General features: G+C 33.3%; 1 protein-coding gene across 1 annotated transcript in view; it reads right to left on the bottom strand.

The window, feature by feature from the left end:
* The window catches only part of TAF2 (TATA-box binding protein associated factor 2), a 75,230-nt gene that overhangs the window by 30,670 nt on the left and 16,812 nt on the right, over positions 1-27,748 (bottom strand). The window contains exons 4-18 of the mRNA XM_069466044.1: positions 25,094-25,212; positions 23,670-23,811; positions 21,946-22,177; positions 19,493-19,677; positions 18,410-18,523; positions 17,102-17,201; positions 15,591-15,676; positions 13,523-13,658; positions 12,078-12,232; positions 11,294-11,408; positions 10,826-10,935; positions 9,073-9,138; positions 7,419-7,671; positions 5,888-6,028; positions 2,818-2,928 (exon numbers count right to left, since the gene is read on the bottom strand). Coding sequence (XP_069322145.1) covers positions 2,818-2,928; positions 5,888-6,028; positions 7,419-7,671; positions 9,073-9,138; positions 10,826-10,935; positions 11,294-11,408; positions 12,078-12,232; positions 13,523-13,658; positions 15,591-15,676; positions 17,102-17,201; positions 18,410-18,523; positions 19,493-19,677; positions 21,946-22,177; positions 23,670-23,811; positions 25,094-25,212 — 2,065 coding nt within the window. The remainder of the gene's footprint in view (positions 1-2,817; positions 2,929-5,887; positions 6,029-7,418; positions 7,672-9,072; positions 9,139-10,825; positions 10,936-11,293; positions 11,409-12,077; positions 12,233-13,522; positions 13,659-15,590; positions 15,677-17,101; positions 17,202-18,409; positions 18,524-19,492; positions 19,678-21,945; positions 22,178-23,669; positions 23,812-25,093; positions 25,213-27,748) is intronic.

The raw sequence follows: 27,748 nt of genomic DNA, 5'->3' as shown, positions 1-27,748 counted from the left end.
GATTACATTAAATTATTCATGTTTTGGTATACGGCATGGAACACACAAGAAGTAAGCTATTATTAGTGTTACTGTTGTTATTATTAATATTATTTGCACTTATGCGATCCTTAGTATCCTCAGGGTGCTAGTCTTATGAAACTGCTTAATTTACAGCATCTAACTATAAAAACTGATTAGACTTTTAGCTCACACCTGAAATCCTAGCACTTCGGAAGACCAAGGCGGGAGGATCACTTGAGCTCAGGAGTTTGAGCAACATAGCAAGATCCCGCCTCTACAGAAAATAGAAAAATTAGCCAGGTGCAGTAGTGCACACCTGTAGTCCCAGCTACTTAGGAGGTTGGGACAGGAGGATCGCTTGAGTCCGGGAGTTTGAGGCTGCAGTGAGCTATGATCACGCCACTGCACTCCAGCCTGGGCAACAGAGCCAAACCCTGTCTCAAAATAATAATAACAACAATAATTATCATTATAATTTGGGAGTCAAATCCCCAAATCAAGCATCAGATAGTAATTCCAATAACAAAAAATAACAGTAATTATGTTTTATGGGTATATTTGAGGGCTTCCCATGAGTAGGCCAATACAATTTCAAGATTGATAGCTGAAAAACCTTTCATGTGGTCCTGAAATTAAGAACTTTTAAGGGAAATAATGAGAAATATAGTCAGTTACACAGTCCATGACATAAAATTTCCTTGGGAACTACTTAGACAGCTAAGTATTGATTGAAATAAAGCACTAAATGAAATTTCTAATTAGAAATTTTATTTGTTTTATTCTTAGTGTTAAATTACATGAAAATCTGAGCCACTTAAGCAAAACAATAATGAAAAAATAAAGCACATGCTTCTGAAAATGGGTCTGCCTAGATGAGCTTGCTACTCATTAAAAAAAAGTTGGACCCATGACAAAGGCAACTTAACGATATCCTTGAATTCCTATGTCCCTAGTATACAGTGTTTGGGAAGAAACCAATGATCATAGAGCTTATCAAAGAGGAAGTCAACAGTATTCAAAAATAGCAAGAAAAAGTGAATCAGTTATAATGTATTCTTAATATATTCTTCTAAAGCACTTATTTTTTAAGGAGTCTTTTAAGCTTAAAATATTTGAATGTTAAGGCCGGGCGCGGTGGCTCACGCCTGTAATCCTAGCACTCTGGGAGGCCGAGGCGGGTGGATCGCTGGAGGTCAGGAGTTCGAGACCAGCCTGAGCAAGAGCGAGACCCCGTCTCTACTAAAAATAGACAGAAATTATATGGACAACTAAAATATATATATACAAAAAATTAGCCGGGCATGGTGGCGCATGCCTGTAGTCCCAGCTACTCGGGAGGCTGAGGCAGTAGGATCACTTAAGCCCAGGAGTTTGAGGTTGCTGTGAGCTAGGCTGATGCCACGGCACTCACTCTAGCCCGGGCAACAGAGTGAGACTCTGTCTCAAAAAAAAAAAAAAAAAAAAAATATTTGAATGTTACTTAAAGAGGCATAATTAATTTTCTTAATTTTCATTACCAATCATCTTTTAAAAAACATGTCTGTATTTTTTTTTTTTACTGTTGTAATGTTATATTAAACTTTTCATCAATCTGAATTATCCTAAGAGTTACATATATCTTTGCATGGACAGTTCCTTCCATCAGGAATGACCTTCCTAGACTGCTCTTATTCATACTCTGGGAAAATCCTATTCATCTTTATGACTCAGGCTGAGGGTCACTACCTCTATACAAAACTTCCCTGAGTCTTTCTCCCCACATCCTTGAAAGTCGGCCCTCTACATCTATGGGTTCCACTTCTATAAGTTCTCCACCCATGAATTCAACCACTTTGGATCAAAAATATTCAAGAAAAAAAATAGATGGTTGTGGCTGTACTGAATATGGACAGAATTTTTTCTTACTATTATTCCCTAAACAATATAACAACGGTTTACATAGCCTTTACATTGTATTAGGTATAAGTAATCCAGAGATGATATAAAGCATACAAGAGGACGTGAGTAGGTTATATGCAAATATTACACACTATAGAAGGAACTTAAGTATCTGTAGACTTTGCTATCTGAAGGGGCTCCTGGAACAAATTCCCCATGGATACTGAGAGACGACTATACTAGGAAATCATGTATACTTCCATTGTAGCAATTATCACATTTGACTGTTAACTGTTTGCTTGTCTGATTCCCTTACTAGGTTGCATCCTTGAGGGCCCAGAATCAGACTAATATACAGCACTTGTTCAATAAATTTTTAATGAATAAATGAAGCTCTTGAAACATCAACCATCTTTTCTTTCTATTAATATTTAACATGGTACACTACCTAGCATAGTATATAGTCTAAAAACATTTAATAATTGTTAGACTGGTAACAAGAAAGGTGAAGTAACTTTTGAAGCATAGCATCCAATAGCTATTTGCTAAATAAATGAATAAAAACACACAATGGTTAAAAAAAAATCAAATTATCAATAAACAAGTTAATTCCAACTGGGAATTGTTTTCTTGGTATCATTTGGCAAAATAAAAATCAAAATAAAATTGTGCTGTCAGACTTGAGAAAGAGAAGTTTTAGCTGGCTCCCCAAAATCTGATACACTACTATCTCCACATTATAAGAGGCTTGAGGAACATTTAAAAACCAATTAATCTTGGTTTTCATCTACTGGTTATTCTAATAAATCATGTTTATAAGTCTCTATCCTTAGAAGTTTCAAGTACCATGGACTCAACTATGAGTTTGTAGACCAAATAGATCTTTAAAAACAACAGATCACTGGGAGTTTTACAATATTAAGAAAAGTAACTTACCTTATTTTTCCTGTTGTCATTGTACTTGATTAAGTCTAAAATAAATGTTAAGACTTCTTTGGGACAAAGGTTATGAACATCTCTTAATAAAGCCATTGCAACTGGCATAGTCTACAAAAAAAAAAAAAGACTTATTTTAAGCACATAATCTAACTTTTCCATTTTCATTACTACAATCCATTGACATAGGTATCTGGATGGAGCCTTAACCCTCTCTCCCCTACCCCCTCCCACTGAGAACGTTAATCTCAAAGCCTTCTAACAGAAGAGCTGGGCAGGAAACCAAGGGCAGAGCTGCATGACTGGACACACTCTGCAGGCCACGTGCCTTGGTCATTTGCCGGAGGAAATACACATAATTTAAATCGTATAAATTCACTTCCATGTGATTCAGTGTAAAGGGTATGAGTTTTAGCAGTAGATAGACCATTATTCAACTCCAAACTCTACTATCTACTAAGGTAGATGTCTTTAGCTAGTTGCTTACTGAGTAGAAGCCTCATTTCCTCACAACCAGTTTTAGGATTAAATGATACAGTAGCTGGAGTCATGTGGCATATGGCAGAGCTCAATCATCAGTCTTAGAACATACTGATTCTCCCAACACCCAATCCTCAACCCAAGGAAAAATGGCAAATTATCGAAATCCAATCTAACTTTCTCCTTTCCAAATTTTCATAGGCAACTTTTCAAAGGAAGTAGAAACATGACTCATACACATTGGTAACTCCATCAGTAAAACAAAGCTAACTAAATTCTAGGCAGAACTACAGATGAATAGACGTTTTAGTCCTTAACACATGGGTAAATATGGACTATCCTCTCTTACTCAAAATAATTATACCCTCTAAATTGGAGGTCAGAAAGGAAGATGGGGGCCGGGCGTGGTGGCTCACGCCTGTAATCCTAGCACTCCGGGAGGCTGAGGCGGGTGGATCGCTCAAGGTCAGGAGTTCGAGACCAGCCTGAGCAAGAGCGAGACCCTGTCTCTACTAAAAATAGAAAGAAATTATATGGACAACTAAAATATATATAGAAAAAATTAGCCGGGCATAGTGGCGCATGCCTATAGTCCCAGCTACTCGGGAGGCTGAGGCAGTAGGATCGCTTGAGCCCAGGAGTTTGAGGTTGCTGTGAGCTAGGCTGACGCCATGGCACTCACTCTAGCCCGGGCAACAAAGTGAGACTCTGTCTCAAAAAAAAAAAAAAAAAAAAAAGAAAGGAAGATGGCTCTTTGCTTGCCTAAAGGAACAGAGGAAGCAGGAAAAACAATAGTCAATGTTAATGCTGTAAGAACAACTGAGGGAAAGGCTCTTGTCCATAGAAATATGTGTCCTATGCCTATTCTGCCCTTTTGGGACTCAAGTTTGATTTAGGCACCAAACCTCTCTCTCTCTTTCCTACCCACTAGAAGTATTATATAACAGTTAAATTGGTCTAAAAGCATCGACTTTCTAACTTTTTTGACAGCAACTCACAGTAAAAATTACACTTTATAACTCAACCTAACATACACATACACACTTCACATGCAATGTACACAAACTAAAAAATAAAACTAAAAAGGCCTTATACTTACCCTCATCACATGTGAAGCACTGAGATACTGCCTATTTTGTTTTCTTTTATTTTAAAAAACGAACACAAACTTCTAAATTGATTTCATGACCCCCTCACTAATGGTTCACAACTCCAATTTGAAACATTGATCTAAGGTATATGGAAGCACAAGGGCATAATGAAGGGGATATATTAAGTAGACATAGAAATTAACTTGTTTCCAAACCATAAATTAGTGAAACGGCACTACAGAGCTGAGCAACACATTTACGTACTATCCAATGTTCAGTTCTTAAAAATAAAATAATAGGATGCCACAGACTTCTTTGATCATACCGGTATAACCTTTCCTCAACCTGGATCATCCTGAATCTGTCCTGTTGATAAATCTGCTATAAATCTATCATGACTTCCACTCTTAACAGGCACCCCAATGCTGCTGTGCAATCTTTTTACTTTTCCTTCTATCATACATAAATTTCAGCTTGCCTAACACCCCCCTCAACATCTATCTTTTCACTTGTTTTTAATCTGCATTCTACCTGCCTCCAAAAAAGGTATGTTCTTATCTTTTCTAAAATTTACTTCCTTACTGTACCCTACCCCCTACTAACACCTTCAGAACTTGGCACATCTTCTTTTATATTTACTTTCTCCCACTTGACTATTCTCTCTTTCCCTCCTCACTGTGCCAAACATGCTTCAAATTTCTTTTTCCTCTGTACAAAACAATCCCAAAAGGTCCTTTTATCAACCTTGCTTTATCCTCAACACAGTCCCCTTTCTCATATTCTTCAACTAAAATCATAAAAGAATAGGCTTTATTAGTTTTCTCTACTTCAACTTCACTCTTCCTTTCTAGTTCAATCTAGTTAATCTGATCTCTGCCATCATTATTGAATTCCTCAAAAAACTATACAAATGATTTCCAAATCACCAAAATGCTAACCACCCTGCCATTCCCATATCCTTTCCTCAGTGACTCTAACCATTCCACATCACCACTTTCTAAATTACCATGTACAGAAAACTTACAACGTAATAAGTATAGTATAAAACACTTTACATACTTGATCTTACTTAATTCTAAAAAAGATAAATTTTATAGTTGAGTAGACTGAGGCTTAGAAGGTTAAGAAACTTGTCCATGATGCAAATTGCCAGTGAGTAACAGAGCTAGGACTAAAACCAGAGCTCTATGGACTCAGATGTGCTGTCCACATTCTAGAAGGACTGCCACCAGAAGGGCTTACCCACCTCTCCATACCCCACGTAAGCAACCAAAAAGGCAAATTAACCATTTCTATTCACTTTAGTACTAACGTGGACAGTGAGTTACTTATACACAGATCATAAAGACAGTGAACAATCACTTAAAGTTTTGGAAAAAACTTTAGATGCAAAAAAAGAACAAAGGCAAAGAAAATAAACACACCTATTACTTGAACAGTCTCCAAGTTAAACTGTGATATATAAAAACCACCATGAGAAATGTAGAAATAAACTGTACCTTCTGTAGAAAATAACTTTGAAAGCTCATAAAGTTGTTTGTTTTCACAATGTTTGGACAAGTTTTACAACAAAACATTCTAGTAAAGAGTGACTTCATGGCTGGTGGTCCTGTCCATGTGCTCACCATTGAATTTGCAATCTGCAAATCATTAAAAAATGAAATAATTTCCATCATCACTGAAAACATATTTTTAAATAAATAAAACAGCTTTCTAAAAGTTATTGATACTACAACTGGATTTAGTTTTCAACAATTTCAATTCTCAGAAATTTAACATAATTTAGCATTTTGTCATCATTTTTAAGAAAATATACAAATTCACCCTCCAAAAAAATTCTTATGTGTACTTATAATTATTTACTACAAGTTAATTTCTAAATTGCAGTATTCTACGTTTTAGGAAAATGTGTGCAAAATACTTCTATTTTGAATAAGTCTGTTTTTATTCACTTAGGCAGATATAATTCTAATATTTTAAATTTATCAAATAGAAACAACACCATGGATTTTAAAAGTTTTTCAATCTACCCTAATTGAAAAACAAGCCAAATGCTATGCTACCATTTAAGGCTTTACAAAAAAATCCACATGTTGTTACTGATATTTTTAGGGAATATAAAAAACATGCCTGAAAAGAAAGACATTATAATTAACTTTTAAACAACATATTCTACAACTTTATGGATCTGCTGAAATCTTAGTATGCAAGAATCACAAAGATCTTTATAGAAGCAATGAAATTATATCCTTAGCAGATGATTATCGAAGAAAATCATTGTTTTCCCTCATATATCTGAGAACATAGGAATTCAACTACTCACTTATTATCATTAAAAGTAAAACAAACCTAAACCATTATAATTTGTAGAAATGTAAGACAAATGAATTTAGCAGTGAGGAATGCAAGAGTCACTAAATGGGAATGAACCTATTATCATGATGCTTTTTAAATACCTGGAAAATATAATTTCTGGCCAAAAAATTTTGTCTGCATTTTTCTGGTTTTCATTTGTTCAACCTTCATATTTTTTGCATATAAAGAAAAATATTTGGTTTTCCTAACAAATTAACTTTTCTAGAATGTTAAATTATAGAGCCTATCATTTTAAATTATTTACTGCTAATATTGATTACCAAGCCCAAATCAATGTGAAATAATTAAAACACTGGGAAAATTAAGATTACTGATCTCATGTATATAATGTAAAACATAAGTCAAGGAATTTCTTACCAAATATATTCTTTGCTTTAAAAACGAGGTTAGCAATTCAATAAAATGGTAAAAATTTTCTTTGATTTTAAAATCTGACTTCTCAATTTGACAATTATAGAATTTTTGTACATATCTATTTTCAGGTCAAAACATGCTTCTTTCAAAACAGTCCTGTTGAAAGCATTTGGCAAAGCTTTCAAAAAATCAACTATCAAGTAAATTTAAAGACTACATGAACTTTAATTCATTTTCAGAGGTTTTAAAAATATATATATAGTAGTCATCTTGTTTCATTTCTGCTATATATAATCTCACCTTTGCAAGGCAGAAGCAAGCTGACATTCTTACTCGGTAGAAACACTGCTCTTGTTCTAAAATATCAGTGAGTGCAAGCCGAGATGCTGGAGTAGGGAATTTTTCCAAGGCCAAAATGGATTCCTGCTGTGCAACAACATCCCTCTCATAGCGGAGCTGATACTGCCACATAAAATCAGCTTGCTCAAATTCTACCTTCCTCAATACTGACATATCTGGGTCTATCCTTATCCACAGCAAAGGGGAATCAGCACTGAAAGAAAATAAAATTTTCTTTTTTATTTATTTTAACTTTTAAAACTTCTATATATTTAGAGGAAAAAAAAAACAAAGGATTTTTACCAGAAGTTAGACATAGTATTCAACGCTGCCTGGAGTTTTACAGTATTCATTTTTTAAATTGCACTGACAAATTTCTCATTACGTTTAATATATTTCAACTTTCTCACAGTGCCTAATCTACATCTATCTTGCTGAAAAGATCTTCAAGGGTAAGAAAATAGTTGCCACAAAGGACACTGAATTTTTCATTTTCCATCTGAAAATGATATTTTTGGGATTGTGATTTGTGATTATGTGATATGAAAAAAGAGAATGAGACCAATTTCTTCATTTAACTTCCTATAGCCTCAATAATTGACTGTGGCTATAAATACCATCCTTTATTGGAAATCAATTTGTGACTAAGAAAAGAAAGCATTTATTTTACTAAAATAATTTGTTTAGATTTTTAAAGCTTTTTAAAAATGCTAGAGTCATTATGACCTTTGTAATTTGGAGGCATATCATAACTTTATCCTCAAGTACTTCCCAAAGTAACAAGCACGGTTTAAAAAATTTAGTCTATGTCCACACTTTCATCAAAACAATACTACTTGTAATATTAATTCAACTCAACAAATACTACTGGGTACTTACTATAGGCATAGTATTTGCTATGGAAAAATTAAAATTAACACTGATCTTGAAGGGCAAGATCAGTGAACATAACCTATATATAAACAATAGCGATAATTTGACAACCAAGTTAGTAAATAATTATAGATATTTTATAAAAAAATATACAGGCACAGAATGGATGGGCAAAATATGAAAGTTTGAGCTGTATTTTATTTAAAAATAAAACACTGTCGATCAATAAATATTACCACATAAAATTTAGAACGGTGGTTTTTAAATTGTTTTGCAAACACAGGCAGTCTCAAAGTGCCCTGGAGCCTTGTTCCAAAGACAAATAGAATCAATATCACCTGGGAGCTCATGAGAGAAATGCAAACTACCAGGCTCCACAAGTGTAGTACTAGATGAGAAACTGTATTTTAACATATCCAAGTGATTTTACATGTGCCTTATAGCATGAGAAGCACTGGTCTAGGCCACTGAGAGAGCAAGAAAGCTGTCTAGTGAAGCCTGTGCTCACCTACACAACCGTAAAGAATTTCCTCTTAATTTCACCTAGGCCAAAGCAGACTTACTTTAATCTCTTTGATTAGTTATGACTTTATGTAAAACTTGTTCTTAACATAGGATTTCTATTTATTTTAAAAAGTTTTAAAAGCACTCCTTTGGAGGAAAATTACATACTTTTAGATAAAGCAAAACAAATGAGAATACAGAAAATACTGTGTCCTTAAATTTAATTTAACTAACTTACTCCATTGCAGAAAGATCCATATCAACTTCTTCTCCATTCATCAGTGGGATTTTTTTCTTTTTATTCCTATATTTAAGGAAAAGTAACTTTGAAAATTATGAGATTTCGAATTCTGTATGGAGATTGAGAATAGCTAAAGTTTAAAGGATTTCGGAGGGTAGGAGGGTGGGTGTGGGATAAAAACTTACCTATTGGGTACAATGAACACTATTCTGGTGATAGGCACACCAAAAGCCCTGACTAAAGCATTATACAAGATATCCTGTAACAAAACCAATTGTACCCCCTTAATTAATATTTTCAAAAGAAAAAAAAACCCAAAGGATTTCACACAATATTGAAAGATATCTTAAGGAAAAACAGATACCAAATGTAATGAAATTTAAAACACAACACAATCTGTCTATTTTGAAGCTGGAGGGAATGAAGTAAATATCAAAATCTTTTTCTGATCAAATTTTAATAAGAAGCAGAAATATATAATTAAATAACAACATAAAACATATTCCCAAGAACCAGTAGCTGCAATTTTACATAGAAAAGAGAATCTATCAGTAAAGAAATCCTTTATAACAAATGGAAACATGACTGGGCTTGAAATGAGATGTGAGTAGTTCTGAACTGTGTGCTACATGTGCAAGGCTCTGTACCATTTGAAATGAAGTATTTAAATATTAAAACATCTTAAGAGTATTAAGATGTAGAACTAATTAATATGCACAAAATTTAAGATAAGCAAAAACAAAATCAATTGTTCCCATGTAAATTATTCCTATATCACAAAACCTAGTAGATAACATTCTAAAAACTTAGGAAGGGCAAAGAAAAATAGGAACACAGAACAAAGTGTTCCTATGTTCCTCATACCAAAGAATATTCAAATGACACACTATTATTATAAAGAAAAAAAACCTAACGGTAGCAATCACATGTTCCCAATTTTCGAGCTAGATAGGACAAAAAGAAATAGGGATTTCATGCTGAATTAAGAATTTTCACAGAGTAAGAATTACAGAAAGATTTCAGAATCAAGTTCTTTGAAGGCTTTCAAAATTAATAGACATTCTCATCTGCCTGAGATGAACTAAACATAGTCATGAGTATAAACCTTCTGTTCCTGAAATGCTGATATTTCACCAGCAAGTACAGAAATGTTCTCATCTTTCATTATTCAGAGTATATACTAATTACTGAGTTACATAAGTGGTAAAGGACAAATACATTAAATAAAAGGTGAACTGTTGGACATTTTTGAAGTAAAGTGGCAATTTGCCATTGAAAGACATCAAGAATGTTCTGTAGAGGCATGCTGATACAGAGAAGGAAGAGGAGACATAATAAACAAGATGCAGAGGCTTTTCATGATATATTCAGCTCTTCAATCATAATTTTTCTAATATTTCCTGTAGATATTAATCCAACAAGACTAGAAAGAATGAACTTAAGCTATACATCTTTAACCTTTCCTGTATCCAAAGACTCAAACTTCCATTCTATCCCCTCACCCTCTCCCTACAAAATAAGGATTCTCAGACTAAATTTTAAAATTCACTTATTTAATTCTAAAAATAAAAATGTCATCAAGAACATAAAGCAAACAAACAATGTTTGGCAATGCTAACTTGAAGTAAAATGGTGAAAAAAGATATTAAATAACATGCTCTCTACCTAAAAAATTAGGTATACAACAGAATTTTATTTTGGCACTTTAATCTGTAGGACTTTCAGTTTACAGTTATGATTTAATGCCTACCTTCTGCTTTTGGAATGGCAGGGTATATCATGTTTAAGGCTGTTTTCTTCAATTTGCAATGTATGATTAAAGGATCCATCTAACTCTTGTACTGTCACTTTAAGTGGTCCCTTTAAAGAAAAAAAATACTGTTAAAAGATGTAACAGAAAAATATCAATATGTATGCTTATGTGTACAAATAGCTATATATAAAGATATAAAACAATATTACACAAAATGTGTATTTGGGGACACAAGCAACTGGTGCCAAAGAAGGCGGAATGGAGAAAATTGGGAGAATCTGAGTCCCCTGAAATCTCTATCTGCACCTCCTCTTCCCTTCAACTGACAAAGTCAATGTTTTCTCAATTCATTCTCCTTAAAATCTCATTATGAAACATCTAATTAGTAACCCCACCACTTAGCCCTTCCTATATTGAAACTGGGAAGACAGCAGTGCAAAAGGCCACTTTATATAGAACATTTACCACGTATTTCTGAGTTCCAGGAGATGTATAATCTTGTTTTATTTCCAATTCCAATACATTTCGTTTTCTATTAAATGCAAAACTTCCATAAAATTTTACCACTCCACTCTGGTCTCTGAAGAATTGTAAAGGAAATTTTACATACTGAAATAAATATGTACTAAACAAAATAAGTTATTCAGTATTAATAATTTCAAATGCATTCCTACCAGCTCAGAGTTTGAGAGCATACTTCATTGTAAACCAGGTGGCAAAGTATTCAGAATTCTTATGAAAAATGCTTCCCCAGATTTAAATAAAATTTCTGAAACACTGAGAAATTTGAGTTTTTAAAGAAGCAAAACCACTATACTGGGTTATTAATATAATAGTGTTTTGAAATGAAAAATGCAAAAATTGCAAAATTCCAAGATACTATTCAAGTTGTGCCAACCTCTAACCACATCTAAAAGTCACCAGACGATTGCATTTTACAAGTAATCCTACAGGCCTGTCTGGTGGATTATTTACCTCGCCCAGCATCAAACCTATTTCTTTACTCACATACTAAGAAGTACTTCAAAATATGCCAAATCTTATAATTACAAACATATCTTTGTGTGTACCTCAGTGTTTAGTAGGCACCTTAGAGAAAATGATTCATAGTTCATGGTTATTTCTACTATTAGAAATATCAACAGTTCATACTTCTTCTAACTCCCTCAAAGCCCTCTTTCACCTTCCCCTTTTATACACATACCTAATTTCCTTCCCCACATTGTTGAACTGCTATTAAAAAGGATACACCCACTGCTTTATTAAAGGCTGGATGTCTTTGCCAGAGACATTTGAAATGGATTTCAAAAATCCAGATGTGGAAACCAACATCTGACTCCACATATGTGACTGGAACTTCTGTGATGAAGCAGTACTAGCCAGACTTAGCAGTTTATTGAAAACCTATTAGGATAAAAGCATCATTTAGTAAGTTTACATAACAGATCGCTTTGAATTGTATACTATACCCAGTTTGCACTATAACTTTATTATAGTCAATTCTAAAAGACAATAATTTCATAAATTATTATATAGATTGTTCTAGTTAAAGACTACTGGCAATAATAACATGCAAAGAATATAAAACCATTATTCATATAAACATTAACGAATGTTAATGATGTACTAAACTAAGAATTTAGTGTTTAAGAATTACAATAACAATATATAATACCTATAATTTAATGTGCTGTGAGTTTTACATAAAAACTAAAAATTTAAAAGTTAATAGTATTTGTTAGGATTTATACCACTCCAAAAATTTGAGTGGCTCTCTATGGACCATCTCTCATTTAATGTTTCCATTCTTCACTTTAAATGCAAGGTGAAGGACAGAAGGACTAAAGAAATTTAAGGTCAAACTTAAAATGCTTTTATAAGAGATTACGTAAGTCATTTTTTTACCTACCTCTAAGAATGTTATCAATGGAAAAGATGCCTGAACACTTACAATACATCTGGTTTCTACTACCTCAACTATTAGATCACAACTGTTTACATCAAAATTTGCTTAAAATACATGTCAAAATTTAGCAATAGCAAAAATAAACATCTTTTAAATTGGTTTGTTTTCTATTGAAAATATTTCCAAATGGCATTTCATCCTTAACATAATGCAGAATACAAACTCATATGCATAAATAGGTTTTATTTTCATCTCCACATTCTAATTTTATCTTCAAAGTAATCATGTGCTAAGAGGCTCAGGTATTGATACCCATTCTACATATGAGGAAACCCAATAAAAAGCACAGGTTATTGCTAGGCATGGTGGTTCATGCCTTTAATCCCAGTATTTTGGGAGGCTGAGATGGGAGGATCACTTGAGGCCAGGATTTAGAGACCAGCCTAGGCAACATACTGAGACCCCATCTCTACAACACATAAAAATACTAGCCAAATGTGGTGGTCATGGGTGCCTGTAGTCCTAGCTACTCAGGAGGCTGAGGCAGGAGGATGGCCTGAGCCCAAGAGTTTAAGGTTGCAGTAAGCTATGATTGAACCACTGCACTCCAGCCTGGGCAGGCAACAAAGTGAGACTCTGTCTCTTAAAAAAAAAAAATGCTCTGGTTACTCCTAGTGGGCAAACTATAAACCCAGATACCCCGACTCCTATTCTACAGAATAGCATACAGATTATACACATACAGAACGGATCTTTACCATTGTTAAGTTCTTAACTTTAATACTTACTTGTAACATAAATTCCATACTAATCCTATTTTCAATCAATCTCATCACAAGGTGAGCTTTACATTGAAACATAGTGTAGTATTCCCAAGAAAGTGTATGCGGATGCTTTATGGAAAAGTGTAGATGGGAAGCTGGACTAAAAAAAAAAATAAGCAGATTTACTTAATATAACAAATTTGACTATTAAACAATAAATTTCAAGGCTATATCAAGACAATATATCAAAAACTTCCTGGATACCTCAGTACTAAGAAACATTTAAAAATAAACTTAACTGGAACAAAATCCTGAAGTTTTACTAAAGGACATACAGGCAAATTTGAATAAATGGTAACAAATATCAAGCTCCTAGATGGGAAAACACAATACTATAAATATTTCAATTCTCCCCAAATCCATTAATACAATCAATGCAATTCCAGCCAATATCCCAGCATTGAAGTATGCACAAAAATACATTCAAGACAGATTACATGTGTAAAACAAACAAACAAAAACAATCATAAAAGTACTAGAGGCCAGGTGTGGTGGCTCATGCCTATAATCCCAGCACCTTGGGAGGCCAAGGTGGGAGGATCATTTGACCCCAAGAGTCCGAGGCTGCAGTGAGCTATGATCATGCCACTGCACTCCAGCCCGGGTGATGGAGTGAGACTTTGTCTCAAAAAAAAAAAAAAAAACCTAGAAGAAATAAAGAAAAAAACTGTCTCTTATAATTTTAGGGTGGGAAAAATTTTCCTAAAGAAAAATACAAAATCTGCAAGACATAAAAACCAAAATGACTACATAAAAATTAAAAATTTTGTTTGGGCGTGGTGGCTCATGCCTGTAATCCTAGAACTCTGGGAGGCCGAGGCGGGAAGATCGCTTGAGGTCAGGAGTTCGAGACCAGCCTGAGCAAGAGTGAGACCCCGTCTCACTAAAAAATAGAAAAAATTAACCGGGCAACTAAAAATAGAAACAAAAAATTAGCTGGGCATGGTAGGGAGCGTCTGTTGTCCCAGCTACTCAGGAGGTTGAAGCAGGAGGATTGCCTGAGCCCAGGAGTTTGAGGTTGCTGTGAGCTAGGCTGATACCACAGCACTCCAGCCCAGGCAACAGAGCAAGACTTTGTCTCAAAAAAAAAAAAAAAAAATTTAAGAAAAGAAATATTAAAAATTTTGACATGAAAAAGATCAAATTAAGAGGAATATATAGTCTAGATGAATTTATGACATATGTGAATATTTGTTTACAATTTTTCACTATTCCAAATAATATTATAGTGAATATCTTTTTATACTTGTGCAAGTATTTCTGCACAAGAAATACTCAAAAGTATAATTTCTGTGTGATCACATACCTAGAAGAATTGCTAGATATAAAAATTAACCATTCTAAAATACCCTTCAAAAACATAATATAAAATACTCTCACAATCAATGTATGAGTGGTGCTATGGCTTAAATGATGGTGTCCCCTCCAAAATTCACACTGAAACTTAATACCCAATGCAACAGTATTAAGAGGTGTGGCTTTTTGGGAGGTGATTAAGTTATGAGGGCTCTACCTTCATGAACAGGATTAGCACTCTCATAAAAGGGCTTGAGGTTGAAAGGAACGCTCTCTTGCCCTTCCATCCCTTCCACGTGAGGACACAGCATTCTTCCCCTCTGGAGGACACAGCAACAAAGCACCATCTTGGAGGCAGAGAGCAGCCCTCACCAGACACCAATCCTCCTGGTGCCTCGATCTTGGACTTCTCAGCCTCCAGAACCATGAGAAATAAATTTCTATTGTTTATAAATTACCCAGTGTGTGGTATCTTGTTATAGTAGCATAAATGAACTATGACAAGTGGTGTTATATGCACCTCCTTCAAAATGTGGTATATTAAATTTTATCAACCCAATATTCACTTACCACTTCCAACCTTATGAGCTTATAAGCTTTACCAATGAACAGTAATTTGGGAAAGGTTAAATAAATTCCAAGGTACAGTGGAATACTATTTAGCTTGTAAATGGAATGAAGTAAATTCATGTATGTAGTCAAGGTTTATAATATCATCTCTGAACAATAAACATACTTATCCTTCTCTTTTCCTCCACCAAATATGGGATGTAGTAAAACTCCACCAGTTTTTAGTTCATATGCCACTATTTTGTCTAGCTCCTAAAAAAGATATGAAAATGGGAGTCAGTAAATTCGTAAAGTAAAATTTTTTACAAATCAAACTTTAGAACTAAACTGTGAATTCTCATTTCCTACAATCAGAATGTAAATTTCTTAAAATAAGTCAAATGTATTTGGAGAGTACTTACGAATTATAAATTTATAAAACTTATAAATTTATAAAATTAAAAATTGGAGAGTTCTTATAAATAAAGCATACTACAAAGCTGGCAGAATGATAAAAGCCAAAAAGCCTCGTCTACTTTGTGAATTCAGGGCTGGCCAGGAGCCTGGAAATTTTTCCTTATGGCTCTTCTCAACCTCTCTGACCTGTCTTCCAAGTTTATTTCTTCCTTCTCTGTATGTTACTTCTTGGGATTTGGGCAAGTAAAAAGGAATCGGGATAAATCATGTCAGAAATCCATCATTTTAAAACTTTTCCAGTCTACTCTAGTATGATATAAATCAAAATAAAAAAAAAAAAGTTTAAGTGAAAAAAGATATCACCACAACTGTGTTGGAAATTCTTGACTAGTTTAAATAATATAGATGCAGGACAGAAAAGTGGTAAACAGCATAGTGAAGTAGTTAAAGGTAGTTAAAAGTTTGAATACTGGCTCCACTACTTACTAGCTGCAAACTCTGACCAAATATTTAACCTCTATATATCTCAGTTTCCTCATCTATAAAATGGGCATAATAACAGGGTAGTTGGGAGAATTATGACTGTTAATATTTATAAAATGTTTATAACAGTGCCTGACACATTATAAGTATTATGTTATTTTTTTCCTTTTCTTTAATAGTTTCTGAAATGAAAAATGGACTCTTCCAGTTTAGATCTTTTCATAAGGCTAAGCAAACTATAGTTGATTTTTTTCTTTTTGGCCAAAGCTTTAAATAGGAGGAAAAAGATGTGACAATGACAGAGAACATAAATGCATTTTTGCCAGCAGCATATACTATGTGCAAAGCACCATGCACATTACATGTATAACGTCTTACAATCCCCACCCATGGGGTAGATACTACCATTGCCCTCCTTACACAGATAAGGCTTGGAAAGACTAACAGAGTCACAAAGCTAAAGAAATTTAGAATCACAGTTATAAATTACTAATATGAGGAGCCAAAACATATCTAACAACTAACAACCAATTGATGGTTAAGGAGATTAAATAGTCTCTTCCTTAGGGGGAAAAACATCTTTAGGGGCCAACACTGACAATGGAAATTAGATAAAATATACTTTAGTCTTCTCAGTAAAATGATTCCTATTTTGCCAGGAAAAATTAGGGACTTTTAACTGATGTTTTCAAAGTATTTTACAATTTTTAAAAATAAATGACTCAAAACTTGGAAATCAGGAGAACACTAACGTGTCTTACTGACTTATTAGTGGATAATGGAGTTCACTGCTGTTACCTCTTTAATCCAGTGGCGGTATTCATTAACACCAAAGGTTTTTTTCATCCAAAGTCCATAAATATAGCCTGAAATTCCCTTTAGTACCCATTCATCAGACCTAAAGAAAAAATAAAAATATAAATGACTCTCAATCATACAACTCTTTCAGATGCAAAGAAAATAATGGGTATAGTGTGTAATTCCTTACCTTCTTAAAGAAAAAAAAAGTTATTAATAAATTATTAGGCTTCCCAACTTCCTCTCACTGAATTCTACTTGCCCATTCATGATACCTTCTTCACATCTGGCTTTACCTTTAATTATAAGGCTGCTTCACAGTCTTATTTCAAGTATAATTTACAATGTATGTGCTCTACTCCAACAGTGCTGCTTTCCTCTTGCCCAAATCTGTTCATACCGTCTCTGCTCTTGCTCACAGCCAGGACTATTTTGCTCAATTCTAAAAGCCCAGATTCTATTATTGCCAATCCTATGCATTATGCCATTATCAAAGGCATTCTAAAACCTAAAGTTTAATTAATCAATTTATTCTTTGGTTTCTCCAGAAAAAAGATAATTGATATCATTTACTCATTTATTCATTTATCCATCCATCAATCCATAACATTTTGCCTACCATGTCCCAAGCACTATTCTTTAATGAAACTACTATGTATAATTTTAGGAAAATTACAAATCAAGAAACCTTATCCTCTACCTGTCCACTCCAGCAAGAAAGAAAATAAACTAAGACTTACATACTATATATAGTACAGAATGTTCACAATTATAATTTATAATCTTAATTTCTGTGTTTTCTTCAAAATTACCTCAAGTTAATAAAAAATAAAAATAAAGTGTTCACACCTCTCATCTCTCTCAATAAATTGGTACAAAGTTAAGCACTAGCAGGCAAATCCCTATATCATTATCAGCACTGTAGAAAAGTATTATTTTGTCTTAAACATTACCTTGAACATTTCCAATTGCTTTGAATGTTGACATTAGAATTCTAACTATACTTTTCTGTACATTCAAGTTCTTATATCTATAGTATTCATTCATGTTTTTAAGACATTGTTTTATCAAAACTCTTACTTTATTCTTATTGTAAATTGCAGCAGTAATTATATCAATTTCACAGCCAAAAGGTTAGGATGATGTTTATACTGATCATTTTTCTTTAAATATATATTTAGAATAGTATCTTTTAAATAAGCTAGCTGCAATTAGGGCAAAGGTCAATTTATATCACAGGAAAAGAAAATAAAAATAAACTTTCCTGATTCTTTTTAGCAGCAGTTGTAAACTTTTGAGTTTACTCACCAGGACATTCTGGATATGAAACATCCGAAAAACTGCTGGGCCAAGGACTGGGCTAAACACCTTCTAGTCAAAGGTGTCTCATCTATAATCATGGCACTGTGTAAAAGATTTGTGCTGGAATTTAAAAGAAGAGAAAGCTAATTATAACTAAGAAATAAACAATTATTCGGCCAAAGTAAAATAATCCCACTTTTAAAATAATAGAATTTTAGATATAAAAGAGAAAAATCATAATATTCTCCCCAAAGAATTTTCTAATTTTCAAAGTTTAGCTAAAATTCATAATCATAGTAGCTTTTACGCAAGAAACACAATGTTTCCCATCTATTTCCTTAAAATATATAAGTAACTTTATTAGAAAGTGGGGAGAGAAGCCTCATTAATCAAAAACTGGTATGTTAATCAGAAACTGATCCTTCTATGAAAGGGTCTTTTAATTTTAAAAATCTTTTCCTAATAATAACTATTAACTTTTTGTGCTCTATTATTTACTTTCAAATACATAATCCCATTGGATGCTTCTAACAATACTCTGGAGAATGAAGAGGCAGCATTATTATCCTCATTCTACAAGTGAGAAGGTAAGTTCAGTGAAGGTAAAATGACGACCTTAAGACATAAAACTTTTATATTTGGAACATTCCAAAGAAAGAAGGAAAGAAGGGAGGGAGGTAAGAAGGGTAAAAATAAGAAAAAGAAGTACTTTTTTTAAAAAAACAAATTTCTGAAGATGTCAGTAAATATTTAAATAGTTCTAGGAAAAAAACCATACTAGTTAGCCATATAATAATTTGTATGATTTTTTTAAAAAATTTATAAACAGAAAAGAGACTAAAAGGAATATGACAAATATTAATATCAGTTAATTCTGGCTTAAGATGAATCCTTTGAGTTATCTTAAATTTTCTCCTTCATGTTTTTCTACATTTTTAAATTTTAAAAACTAGACTTTTTACAAAGCTAACCACATCTAAATTAAGGGGGAAAAGGTCAAAAATCATCTTAAAATTGATCACAACTCAATAACTTTTATTCATATCATTACCCTAAATTTAGTCATTTCAAATTTGAAGAGATACCCACCTAAAAATGCTCATGGAAGCATAAGCAGCCACTTCAACATAAGCCTCATCAATAAATACAGTCTTAAAACAGGAGTATGGATATCGACACGTAAGAATTTCTTCATAAAACTCAAAGACTTCATGAAGGTATGACGTGGTATGTTTCAGCAATGGAAGAAGTTGTGGTAAACAAAAATGAGTAACCTGAAAATAAAAAGCAGAGAAGATCACCCTCGAAGTGAAAGAGTTAACTTTAGTATTTTAAATTTTGTAAATATCTCAATTATAAATAAATGTTCACATAAATCTATTTTTTCTTATAAATTTCACCATGTTGAAAGAAAATGCTGTTGTGAAATTAGTGATTACTTTTACTGATTATGCTTACAAAATAGTCATTGTACTGGAAATTAAATTCATGATGGATTATATGTCTGTGGAATGCTTAGACACACTGAAAATATAACTTTGGTTCCAAATTAAATTAAAATTCCTTCTGATATGCCTATATAACAAGAAAGATTTAAATTTCCAAGTCTTATTGTAAATCTACCTCTTATTCATAAATATAACCGGTGAATACTGCACATTATAATACTTTCTCAGTAATTAAGAGTTAATGTTAATAATACTATCTATACATAAAGAATAATTATTATAGTCCTCTTCTAATATTTCAACTATGCACTGAATCTGTAGGGAAGTTTAATATTAGTTAGGACATAAAAAATGTCCCCAATAGAAAGAGTACTTCTAGTTTTCTTATTACGATATATCTCACCTTGGCCACACAAATATCATATACTGCCTCAGGTTATGATTCCATGCCAAATGAATGGCATCAACAATGACAGAGATCACTCTGACTAGAATGATCCCGTAAGGTTTCATACAGGAGATGGAATCTGAGGTAAACTTTTTGAGTTGGACAAAAGTTTGATAGGTAAGGAGGGGAAAAGAAAATATCCCAAAGTCAAAGATAGGAAGAAATAATGTATGATCACAGAAATATAAGTAAACTATTTTGAATACAGCAAACATTAGAGTCAAATTCTAGAAGATCTTGAAAGCCATGCTAAAGAGTTCTGATTACTGCAGAATTGTGGAGGCAAGGGAAATTTTTAATGTATGATCAAAATTATACTTCTAACAGCATTTTAAAAGAACAAATTAGAGGGTACCATAAGAGTGGGGATGAACATCTATATATTACTAATGGTCAGGGCCTAAACTGTATCATGATTAGCAATCCCCTTGGTATACACACACACACAAAATACTACTCACCAAAAAAAGGACTCACTTTTAGATAAACCTACATGATAGCAAATCTATTGATAATGCAGGTAACAATTATTATCAACACATATTTGAGACAGAGAAAGACTAAATTATGGGCTCAAAGTATTCAAGAAAAATATTTCTTGGCTGTCATTCAGTACCAGTGTGGAAAAAAAATTCTTCTGAAATACAAAATGGTTAAGAATCAAATGTTGATTTTAAAGTTGGTCATTTACCAAAGATAATAAAGTTCACTGCCAATCTTATCAGTGCTTGCAGCTTTAAAAGAGTCATTGTCAAGAAAACATAAGCAAAACCATTCACAAAATATCTTGAATCTTTTCCATGAGTATTTACAAATCTTGTGAATTTCAGGAAAGTAAATATAAAAGGCATACTGAGAAGCTCTCTGACAGTCTTTCTAAAGCTAGTTGCCCTCAATTTTTATTTGCATAACTGAAAGAAATGCTGAGATATACATGGTCAAAATATATGTTTATTTTTTAAAAAAAAAGAAAACTAAGTTGAAAACATAAAGAATAGTAAATAAGAAGAGATTCATTCAAATGTTATTTTAAATAAGTACAGAAGCCAAGAGAGTTAACAACTAATAAATCATTTTCTAACCAGCAGAAGTCTCATTCTTAGGGAGGCCTAAAATTACTATTTGGCTTATCAATTGATATATGATCTGTAATAAGATATGTGCTGGAAAGAAACTAGAAGAAGTCTTCATGAGTTTGCTGACAGAATCCTAACTCTATCTCAGTCTTTTCTTTTTTCCTCTATATATGTTGAAGTGAGAATAAATCTTACTCTTTAATTTTAAATTTATAATATTACAGATTCCAGAGATGGATCTATAACATTCAAAAACATATGCTAAACAAAAAGATGACATTAGTAATGAATAAAATTAGTTACATAAATCAACCTATACTCTAAATGAAGGTATAACTGAGGCTCTTTTGGAATGCTAAGCTTCCTTTTAAAAAACAATTCGAAATTTAAACACAACATTTTGAAAGGAATTCATTCATGAATTAACATCATTAAATATACCAGATAAGGAAACATTTTCTCTCTAGTGATATTCTTGATAGCTGAAAGAAGAGTTAAGACTTAGTATTTTATTAATAACCTTTTTATAAGGAGTAAAAGGATGAGAGGAGAACAAGAGAGCTGACTTACTTCATGCATATATGGATCTACAAGTATTTCAAATGGTCCAATAGCCAAAGAGATATTTGAGGCTGCTGTAGGAATGGTAAGCATGTAATGGAAGGTCTTCTTCCTCATATCATGGGTATACACTGTTTCCACCAAATCTCCATTGGAAACAGCCACCATTGCAGCATCTACTGTAAATTCTAATTTCCATGTACACAATTCAGAATATGAATCAACACAGGGGAACCAAAATCTAGAAAAAAGATTGACGGTATAGAAAACACATTGAAAGTGTACTCTACATTGTTTTCCTCACATCTGAGTTATTTTAACATTTCTAGAAAATGAAAAAACTTTAGCTATTTGGCTACTGAAACTTTTTACTGGGCAAGGTGAAAGGATCTGATAAAATCTGTTTCCAAATATTATTCAGCAATTTTAATAAAATATATCAAGTGGTATGGCCAGTTCAGACCAGTTAAGCAATTCTTAGTTTTGATTTTTTAAATTAAAAATAATTTTAACTTATATATTCACATTAGTTTTTATGTAGCATTTACTTCCAGAAACTAAAAAAAATTTATAATAAAGTTTTATGAAACATAATTAATATTCAGAATTTATTCCGTAAGAGAATTGCTTTTTTGGAGTATGTAATGCATTGTACAAATTCAAAATTAGTACTGGTAAAGTTGGATATAAATTTTATATCCTACTTTAATTAATTCAGGTCAGGTTTTATTATGTGTCGGGGTAGGTACTTGATATTGAGGCATATAAGACTGACTAAGACTAAGCCTATCCCTGGGACTTAGAGGAATTAATCTGAGGAGAATATACATATTATAAAATTTCAATAACATGTTATATACTACAGAGCTATGAGCATGAACGTACTATAATTACACACAACATTCTAGATAAATTTCACTACTAATGCTGAACAAAGAAGACACACATAAAGAGCATAACACACAATTCATTTATATAAAGTTCAAAAACAGGTGTAATCTATGGTACTTTAGAAATCAGAATAGTTGGGCAGGAGAATGTTGAGTAGGCAAGTAATGAATGGAAGAGGTAAGAGGGGTCTCTGGTGCTAGTAATGTTCTTTGTCTTGATCTGAGTGTGGATTATATGGGTTTGTTCACTTGTAAAAATTCATTGAGCTTCACATTTACAATTTGGGCAATTTTTCTGTATGCATGTTTTACTACAATGTAAAGCTTAAAAAAAAAAAAGAATCAAGTGAGACGATTAATTTATTTATTTATTTATTTTTTTTTTGAGACAGAGTCTCACTTTGTTGCCCAGGCTAGAGTGAGTGCCGTGGCGTCAGCCTAGCTCACAGCAATCTCAAACTCCTGGGCTCAAGCGATCCTCCTGCCTCAGCCTCCCGAGTAGCTGGGAGTACAGGCATGCGCCACTATGCCCGGCTGATTTTTCTATATATATATTTTTAGTTGTCCATATAATTTCTTTCTATTTTAAGTAGAGACGGGGTCTCGCTCTTGCTCAGGCTGGAGACGATTAATTTAGAACAGAGACTTGAAAAGCAGAGAGGAAGAGAGAAGCCAACACAAGATTGAGAAGGACTGACTAATGGAAAATGATTTAGAGGAGGTATAAGTTTGGAGAGTCAAGCTCAGACTTGTCATTTTATACTAAGCATGTATTATGCATATATAAGAAAAAATGCAATTAAAAATAAAATTAATTGAAGTATATAAAACTTTATAATCTACCTTGTAGAATTTTGATACCCACAAGAGAAAACATGAGCACCTCTCTCTGCCATACTTCCCTCTACACTGGGTACTACAAAATGAAGACCTCCTTTTGGCTGATCCAAAGAAAAATTGATGTGTATCTTCAGGACCTTTAACTCTGCAACAAATAAATATACATACACATTGATACATAAATAACAGTGGTCTACATAATAAAGGCAAAGACTTAACGCTGAACATAAAATGGAAATCAGAGGCTGAATTTTGTCTGAAAAATCACACTACTTACGCTAGCTTAGGTTTTTATCATCTCTCTGCCTGTATTAACTCAACAGCCTGCTTCCACCGGTGTTCCTACCTCCAGTAAATTCTATCACTGCTGATAGTATTTTCCCAAAATATAGCTCTGCTCATCCCACATCCTCCTCTCAACCGTTTCTGACAATATTAATGCCTAAAGAAAAAAGTTCAAAACTCCCACATTGGATACTTAAGGCCTTCCAAATCTATTCCCAAACCTACTTTTCAAGTTTTTTCCTCCTCTTATTAATACATTCTCCCACAAAATGTTAATCCTAGTTGACTTTGGGGAGCAGAAGTAGGGAGGCAGAGTAGAGAGGACCACCTGAGAATCTGCACTATTACGTTTTTTGTTTGATTTCTGCATAATAAAGGTGGTGTTTTCATAACAAGATTAAAAAAATGTTTCTTTTAATTTTCCCCCAAACATTACAACCATCTGGACTATCTCCAAACTCTGAACATGCAATAATGAACTTCCATGCCTGTCCCCTAAATTGGGTAATCCTCCCACAAATGCCACCCCAACCCCACACATACAGAAAACAAAAACAAAACAAAGTCTTTTACTTCCCTGCCTTGATTAATTTTTTAAAGGCTAAAGGTAGGCAGAAGCTTATGTATAATGATTATAATGACAGCAACTTTACATGAGAGAAAACAAAGATTTAAGAGTATGCAGAATGAGTGTCAGGAACCCTATATTCCACACTTGTCTTTACCACTAATTAGCTAAATCAACTTCAGCAAGTCACTTTCTTTCATTAGACTTAAGATTACTCTTCTGTAACAACAAAAAAGGAATTGAACCAGATGATTTTTCAGGATCTTTCTTGCTACAAAATGGTATAATTCTAAAACAATTTGACATCATGTGGTTCTCAAATCTTGAAAAATTCTGTCTCATTTTTTAAAACTATCTTTCATTTTAAAAAACAACAGTGAAATGAGGTGCTTTTGTCACAGCCTTCGATTGTCCTGTTTTTGCTTCCTTAACAAGAAAAAGAACTCCCAACCCTTTCTGTATATTTCAATTGGTTAATTTACAATTTTGAAATGATTAGTTTTCATACAAAACTGTCTAGTCTCTGAATCTAACATGATTTTAGTGTGCAGTCAATATATTCTTGGTGCTTTACCATCAACATGTTTCCATAGCTCTGAAGGAACCTTAATGCAAAGTTCTCCATTTCCTGCATCAGGATCCACAGCACTAACTGCAGCTGCATAAGCATTAGAAAAATAATTGAGATTTCTCCTGGGGGGGAAAAAAAGAGCCAACTTTTAATAACAATAAGCCATGTATTCTGCCAAGCACTTTTTAAAATATCTTTTGATATCACTTGTATATGAGCATTATATCTTTTTACATAATCTCTAAGAACGCTTTCTAGCCAAGTAATGGCTGTACTACTCACCATGTTAAAAACTATTGAACTATAAATACAATTGCATACATATTCTATTCACAAATGTTATGTGATTATTATGATTATCACATTCTTCATTAATTTTGGAATGCCAAAGGCACTACACATTTCTGATACAAATGTAAAGAACATATGTAGAATCAAAAAAATAGTACTTTTTATCTGGAAAAAATTTGAATGAATTCAACAAGCTTTATAATTTGACAAAAATTAAGATGTCTAAAATAAATCAAGATAGGATTCGATTCCTCAAAATGTAATACCACTTACCTTTACTCCCCAGGACATGAAAATGTAAACTTAATGAAGGCAGGGAATTTTTGGCTGGTTCTGTTACATTCAGGAGGTATTCAATAAATATTTGTTCAATAGTTATTTGGCCTTATTTCCCATTGGATGAAAACAATATATGGAAGTCTTACAGAAATATGAAAATGTTGCTCTCATCTGATTTTCTAATTTTATTCTATAAAAACAACTTACGTGTGTGTGTGCATATACACACACACATACATATTAAATTTCCTCACTGAAATCAGTTAAAGTAATATGAAAGAAATGGGAGAAAGGAAGAAGACAAGAAATGAAAAGAGCAAGAAAACAAGAAGACACAAATACCACAAGCCATATCCTCGTTGTACAATTTTATGCCTACCATCCTGCCATTAGATACAGTCACAAGGTAAAGTTAGTGATATTTCCATAGCTTAATACATTTTCAATCTAGTTAAAAGGCAAGTTTCATATACTCTGCAGAATGATCCAAAAGGGAAAAGATGGGAAAAACCATTAAAGAAACATTACAGTTATAGACTCTTGACAGAGGTGATTCCTCTCCCATCTTCATCCATCTCTCCACCAATCAGGAAGAGAGTAACGTAACTACAGCTTTAACAACTATTCAAGGTAACAACTACAAAACATAAGGTTCTGGAAGTAACCTGCTCGATATATTTTAACAATTTCTTTCTGTTAAACAAGTATGTGAAAAAACAGTATAAAAATTTCAGAACAATAATAAAAACAACAACTCTGTGTTTTAATGTACTAGCTATGTATAGGCATACTTTGGAGATGTTGCAGGTTCGGTTCCAGACTACCACAGTAAAGTGAATGTTGCAAAAAGCCGAGTCACACAAATTTTTTGGTTTCTTGGTGCATAAAAGTTGTATTTGCACTATTCTATAGTCTATTAAGTGTGCGATAGCATTATGTCTAAAAAAACACTGCACATATCTTAATTAAAAAATATTTTATTGCCAACAAATGCTAACAATCACATAGGCCTTCAGTGAGTTATAATTGTTTTTCTGGTGGAGGGTTTATGACTGCTGACCGATCAGGGTGGTGGTTGGTGAAGGCTTGGGTGGCTATGGATATTTCTTAAAATAAAACAACAATGAAGTTTGCCAAATAGATTGACTCTTCCTTTCACGAAAGATTTTTCTGTAGCATGCAATGCTGTTTGATAACATTTTACTACAGTAGAATGTCTTTCAAAATTGGAGTCAATCCTCTCAAACACTTTCACTGCTTTATCAACTAAGTTTATGCAATATTCTAAATTCTTTGTTGTCATTCCAACAATGTTCCCACCATCTTCATCAGAAGCAGACTCCATCTCAAGAAACCACTGTCATTGCTCATCCTTATGAAGACTCTCCTCCATCCATTAAAGTTTTATCACGAGATTGCAACAATTCAGTCACATTCTTGTTCCTTTGCTTTTCCACCATATATACAATTACTTCCTCCATTGAAGTCTTGAAGCCCTCAAAGTCATCCATGAGGGTTGAAATCAACTTCTTCCAAACTCCTGTTAATATTGATATTATGACCTCCTCCCATGAATCATGAATGTTCTTAATGGCATCTAGAATGGCAAACCCTTTCCAGAAGCTTTTCAATTTACTTTGCCCAGATCCGTCAGAGGAATCATGATCTATGGCAACTATAGCATTATGAAATGTATTTCTTAAATAATAAGACTTGAAAGTCAAAATTACTCCTTGATCCATGGGCTGCAGAATGGATGTTGTGGTAGCACGCATGAAAACAACATTAACTTCTTTGTACATCTCCATCAGAGCTCTTGGGTAGCCAGATGCATTGTCAACGAGCAGTAATATTTTGAATCTTTTTCTCTAAGCAATAGGTCTCAACATTGGGTGGAAACTATTCAGTAAACCATGTTGTAAACAGCTGTACCATCATCCAGGGTTTGTTGTTCCATTTACAGAGCACAGGCAGAGTAGATTTAGCATAATTCTTAAGGGCTCTAGTATTTTCAGAATGGCATAAGCACTGGCTTCCACTTAAAAGTCACCAGCTCCATTAGCCCCTAACAAGAAAGCCTGTCCTCTG

Source organism: Eulemur rufifrons, chromosome 3 (assembly GCF_041146395.1).
Source record: "Eulemur rufifrons isolate Redbay chromosome 3, OSU_ERuf_1, whole genome shotgun sequence".
In the NCBI taxonomy this organism is placed as follows: domain Eukaryota; kingdom Metazoa; phylum Chordata; class Mammalia; order Primates; family Lemuridae; genus Eulemur; species Eulemur rufifrons.
This window is presented reverse-complemented; position numbering and strand designations above follow the sequence as displayed.